The 5913-nt window shown below is 46.7% G+C and overlaps 1 protein-coding gene across 1 annotated transcript in view; it reads left to right on the plus strand.

Moving 5' to 3' along the window:
• Positions 1–4589, plus strand: part of LOC106116125 (uncharacterized) — a 10588-nt gene extending 5999 nt beyond the window's left edge. The window contains exons 7-17 of the mRNA XM_013309865.1: positions 436–565; positions 833–959; positions 1178–1340; positions 1670–1785; positions 1903–2026; positions 2287–2594; positions 2834–2957; positions 3276–3381; positions 3474–3557; positions 3902–3999; positions 4264–4589. Of these exons, the coding sequence (XP_013165319.1) occupies positions 436–565; positions 833–959; positions 1178–1340; positions 1670–1785; positions 1903–2026; positions 2287–2594; positions 2834–2957; positions 3276–3381; positions 3474–3557; positions 3902–3999; positions 4264–4534 (1651 nt within the window). The 3' untranslated portion in view covers positions 4535–4589. The remainder of the gene's footprint in view (positions 1–435; positions 566–832; positions 960–1177; positions 1341–1669; positions 1786–1902; positions 2027–2286; positions 2595–2833; positions 2958–3275; positions 3382–3473; positions 3558–3901; positions 4000–4263) is intronic.
• Positions 4590–5913: the final 1324 nt, after the last annotated feature.

Below are 5913 nucleotides of genomic sequence, written 5' to 3' on the forward strand. Positions count from 1 at the left end.
TTTTTTTTTTTTTTTTTTTTTATTTTTATATTATAATATATCATAAGGCGGCAAACGAGCGAGCGGCCACCTGAAATCGCTGAAATAGCGAAGTAACCGTTGCTCATACACATACGCAATTGCATACGCGTTGCCTACCTTTAATCGACGGAGGAGAGGATGCACAGAAAGAAAATATTTTCCCTTCCCATGCATCCTCTCGTCCGAAAAGTCCATTTCCACTTCCCATCCTTTTCTTATAAGGAAAAGGGTGGGAAGGGAAAGAGGACTAAATTAGGCCTCCGGGACGCACACTCATCAGACGAAACGCGGAATTGCTTCCACTTGACGCCTGTCTTCTGTGTGGTCGTGGTATTTCACCGAGCGAGCCGGGCCAATTAGTGCGAATATGTTAAAGCGGGCTCTACCACTGTTATTGATGGAGGTGTAGATGTGAGAATGTAAAGCGACATGTGTGCACGTGTGCAGGTGGGACGCGCAGAGCGGCGACGCGCGCGTGGACCACCACGGCGGCGCCGCATCAACATTCCGCACCATAGCCGACAGCAACGTCTACCGCGTTGAGGTAACCTCCATATGAAAATGCTTTCAACATATATAAAATTGCGTCGTTCGGTTACAGTTCGGGTTCATCGACGCAACTCTCTGACAGAGACATAACTTTCGTGTCCACGAGAAACTCTTCCGGTGGATCTCATCAATCTTGGCAACTGTCTATGCCTGAAACATTCATATCGGATTTTCTATTAACGATTATGCTAGATAGAACTTTGTTGCAAGTTAACTTCCTGTCGTTCAAATACGATTACGCCATCTCGCATTTGGTCTCCAGACGCACGTGGACCGCAGCGGTGAGCGGCCGCTGCGCCGTTGCGCCGTGGGCTCGGCCGAACGCGCCGCGCCAGAGGACCGCACGTTGCCCGTGCTGCCCGCCGAGTTGGACCAGTTCGTGTTCTCGGGTGGGTCCTTTCCCCGACATTCAAAATATTAAGAAGATGTAATTTCATCGAGCTTATTGCGGCGACGTAGAGGAATGCAGATAGACGTTTACCTTATTCGGGCGTTATATGAAAATCGTTTCCCTTCCGTGCCTGCGTTCCTCGCCGTCTTGTCTATTCCATTCGTTCCCTGCACGTGAGGCGTTTTCTTTCCTCGTACATGTGTTTTTCTTGCACAGGGTACGTGGAGAGCGGCCGCGGCGAAGGCGGTGGCGTAGCGGAGCTTTGGCAACGCGTGGTGGCAGGACGCGCCGGGGAGGCGGGAGGCGCACGGAGCGAGGCGCTCACCGCACGACACGACCTGGTGCTGGCGCGCGACGGCGACCGCCTCGTGCCGCTCTCGTACGTACTCGTCTCGCACTCGTCTCTCGTCTCCTGATGGTGGACGGTATCAAGCTAGCTAGACTTCAGCGAAATATTTAAATTCTTGTATATTTTATCATACATATATCTGATCATGGGTGAATATTTATTCCCATTTTTATTTCTTTTTTTTTTTACTCACTTAAACGCGTCTTCTTAATCTTGGCATCTTAGCGGGTAAAGAAGATGGCGTTCTGCGTTAGAAAAGAACAATTTTGACGATGTAAAAATAAAGTTAACAAACCATCGATCGGATGTGGACAGACGGCTTTTATAGTTTTGCGCCGACGACGGGTTTCTTTTGGCAGGTACACGGTGTCGGTGAACAGCTCGCTGCTGGGGCCCGACTGTGACGGCTACCACCACCAGTACATCGAGGTCACCGAGCAGCAGCACATGCCCAGTATATTCAATTTAGATTTGGGCAAGTATCGTTTCTTTTGAAATGTCGAGGTTTACTCGTTTGGTGAGAGAAAAACTAGTCACCGACAGGTCTACAATGTGCAATAGATGTGACGGCCAGGTGTTTATGTGTGTGCAGACGAGGCGTGCGACCAGGTGGAGTACGTGAACGCCAGCGCGCCTGATCCGCGCGCGCGTCTCGACCCGCTGCGCGAGTTCACGCTCCCGCGACGCGACCCTCGCTACGACCTCAAGTTCACCGAGTCAGCACCACTCTACTTTATATCCATCTTTATTAAGATAACTGCTCATTCATCCGTAATAAGACTTGAGAAGTCAAAAAGAATTTGACGTCAATCGGTGACGGCTTTCCAAATGGTATCCATCGCGGTTGCACTTCTTGCTTAGAGTCAGTTCTGATCTGTTTACGCACGAATAATACACCTGCGTCCAGGTCGAACTTGTAGTTGTTGCAACTAGTATTCCTCATCTCAAAACTATAAGCGGCACTCGCTTGCGGTAGGTTTGTGCGCGAGAACGAGAGGAGGTACGCGGACGGCGCGGAGGAGGCGGTGCGCAAGAACCTCCTCGTGCAGAGCCACCGGTTCGTGTCGTCGGGCAACCGGCAAGGCGCCACAGCGCAGCTCGGCGTCAACTTCCTGTGCGACCGTCTGGACGCGGAGCTGGCGGAGCTGCGCGGCGTGCAGCCGGCGCCCGAGCTGCGCCGCGCCGAGCGCTTCCCGCACCCGCGCCGCCAGCTCGCCGCCGCCGAGGACGCGCTGCCCAGAAACTTTGACTGGCGACCGCGCGGCGCCGTCACGCCCGTCCGATGTAAACACATTGCCCAATCATACTAGTTGTACAAATTTTTTACGATTCCGTTATATTTTAGAGAATTGAAAAATTCGTCAGAGTTCAAAGTTACAGTCTATTATAAAAGCTTATAATTATGCATATGAAAAAATAAAAATAAAACTACTCAATGAATAGTGAAATAAGATAATAGTCAACTGCGATGTCGAGGCTCTAGGGTTAGGGTTAGTTAAACATCCGTGTGACGTTGTCGACAGACCAGGGACAGTGCATGTCGTGCTGGGCGTTCGCGGTGACGGGCGCGGTGGAGGGCGCGCTGTTCCTGCGCACGCGCCGCCTCGTGCCTCTCAGCGAGAAATGCCTCGTCGACTGCGCGCACACGTCAGTGCCCCTTCCCCACTGACATTTACTTCCCTTAGTGCCGTCCTGGAAGGACTTCCTTCCCGTCCTATCCTGTGTTTTCTACCGTACCTCACTCTTTTATTATTATGATAAAAAATATCTATAGTGTGTCGAAGTGTCGCAGCGATAAAAACTGAGTCGTGACTTTCTAGAATATTAGTCTAAGCTTCATCCTTTCTGCGACACCTTTGACGGTCAGGTGGGCGGAACGTCAACCTCCATACGAGACGGGACATACATACTTTTATCGGTCTTATTGTTCGGTCGCTAATTATGTTTGTTTGTTTAACTAAACAGACACGGAGCTAACGGTTGCGGGGGCACGTGGCCCAGCCGCGCCTACGATTACATCCGCGACCGCGGCCTGCCCGCCCTCGACGAGTTCACGCCGTACGAGCCTAAGGTGAGGCTCCTCGAGTGAGAGTGGCGGTGGTGAGTGGTGGTGAAGTGCCACGGGCGAGCACGTTGTAATGGTCCGCGTCGTCGTTGTTGTAGGTGGACACTTGTGCCCGCCAGGAGCCCGTCACGCGCATCAGCGGGCACGTCAACGTCACCGTCAACAGTGTTCCCGCTCTCAAGGTACCTATTGTTTCAACTTCCAAATTGCACTTTGAAAATAATTAAGAGAATCAAATTCTAACAAGAGGTTCCTATTCTTCTTAATGGATAATCTGCTAATTAATTCGTACTCGTACCGGTACCCGTACCCGTACCCGTACCCGTACCCGTACCCGTACCCGTACACGTACCCGTACCCGTACCCGTACCCGTAACCGTACCCGTATCCGTTCCAATCCAATTTATATTAAAACGGAAATATCGATGCTTACTTTTCGATCCTTTTAATTTGCTGTTCCGTTCGGTGTACGAGTACACACGCACGTACGTGCGAGACTCATTAAGACCTTTGTGACATGTGACAGGTGGCGATCCGGCGGCACGCGCCCACAGTCGTGATCGTCGACGCGACCGCCAAGAGCTTCACCACGTACTCCAAGGGAGTGCTGTACGACGACCGCTGGTATGTACACGTTGATGTTGACGCCTTGTCGATCATAAATACTTATGATTTCCATCAAGGGTCACGATATTGCCGCCAGAGCTACCCAAACCAGCAGAGCGGTAGCTGCTTTGCGATTTTACTAAAATAACAGAAAGCTTTAATTTTCAGAGTGATTATTATTATTTTTTTTTTCTTTCTTATATTAAGTTATTAACTTCTAAAGTTGTACAAATTGTGAGTTACAACTTGATGAAGAAAAAACACGTGTGTTGTATCATGCAGCGGGAAGTCGCGGCGACCGCTGAACCACGCGGTGCTGGCAGTGGGTTGGGGCGAGAAGCGCGGTGAGCCGCACTTCATCCTCAAGAACTCGTGGTCGACAGCGTGGGGCGAGGGCGGCTACGTGCGCGTGCAGGCGCGCGGCAACACGTGCGGCGTGCTCAGCCAGCCCTCTTACCCGCGCCTTGAGCGCGAAGATGTGCTGCGCACCCCGTCTGCCGCGCCCGCCGCGCCCGCCGCGCCCTCGCAACCTGCCGAACCCGAGGATGTTTGAGTCGAGCGTCTCTATGTGCCATTTTTTGTGATAATAAAGATTCTTTATAATTTAATTGTCTATTATTACATTGTTAAGTAAATCAGAAAATTTGGAGGCAATATCATTCCTCGATATCGTCTCCAAATCTTCTGATATCTTTCTTTGAAGTCAATCATCCTGCACTGGACCAGCGTAGTTGATTACGGCCTAGTCACCCCTAACTCCGAACCTATCGGCGGCGACGTATAGTGAGTTGATAATGATGATCTTTCTTTGAAATCCTGACAATTTAGACATCAAAAACAGTAATCTTTACTAATATCCTTACGTTATCCTTACTTAAGATTATAAATGCAAAAGTAACTCTATCTGTCTGCTTGCATTCACGTAAAAAAAAAATACTGAAACATAATAAATGAAATTTGTTACACAGTTAGTTTAGAGCCTGAGAAAGGAGAAAGGCTAATTTTTATAAGAATAGCTGTAAGGGGTATATTAGTGGGGGTGGAAATGTATGTGTAAGTATATATATATATATATATATATATATATATATATATATATATATATATATATATATATATATATATATATATATATATATTTTACTGTAAGAGTTATAGTGATAGTTGTGAAATACTAAGGTCGAAATGAGAGTTCATTTGACAGCAAAATATCGCTCAGTGACGAACGAGTATACGGAATGTGGTTTTGAGTGGCTAACAAGCATGGTCCGTGGAGTTGACTAGTGTCAAAGTTGTCATGCGCGCTTATCATTTAAGATGATTTTTTTTTCTTGTCGCATCACTGTGGCTGGTTTTTCATTTTCATTTTCAACATTTCAATCGTCAAGTTTACCACGCTACGTCGTGTTATAAAATATTTTACAAAATTCTAATAAGCTCCCTCTGTTGTTAAATAGTTTATAACAAGTAACATAACATTAAAATACACTTTAATGTATCGTGTCTATGTAAGACATGTAAAATTATTGTTAATATTATCGATTTATAGCATATAATAATCTTTACAAATGGAATTTTCGCTTTTTTTTTTTTTTTCTTACGTCGCCCTTTTATTTTGAATTTCAGGCCATCTATCGGCTATAATTGTAAATACAAGTGTTATAAAGCTTAAACCCGTTTCGTCTTTACTTCATTTAAGATTGTTAATTTATAAAAAAAAATAACAAACTTAAATTAAATTTAAAAAAAAATATTATTTTTTTTTTCTTTTTGTATTCTATTAAATTTTCATAACTTCTTGCGCAATACTCAGTAGCCTAATGGTTGGCGGAACAGATTAACGATCTAGCTGACTTGAGTTCGAATCCCGGGTACTGGAAAATTTTGTGTATGTTGTGGTAAAAAGGTAGGTAGGTAGGTAGGTAGGTAGGT

Source organism: Papilio xuthus, unplaced genomic scaffold, assembly GCF_000836235.2.
Source record: "Papilio xuthus unplaced genomic scaffold, Pxut_1.1 DF827756.1, whole genome shotgun sequence".
NCBI lineage: Eukaryota > Metazoa > Arthropoda > Insecta > Lepidoptera > Papilionidae > Papilio > Papilio xuthus.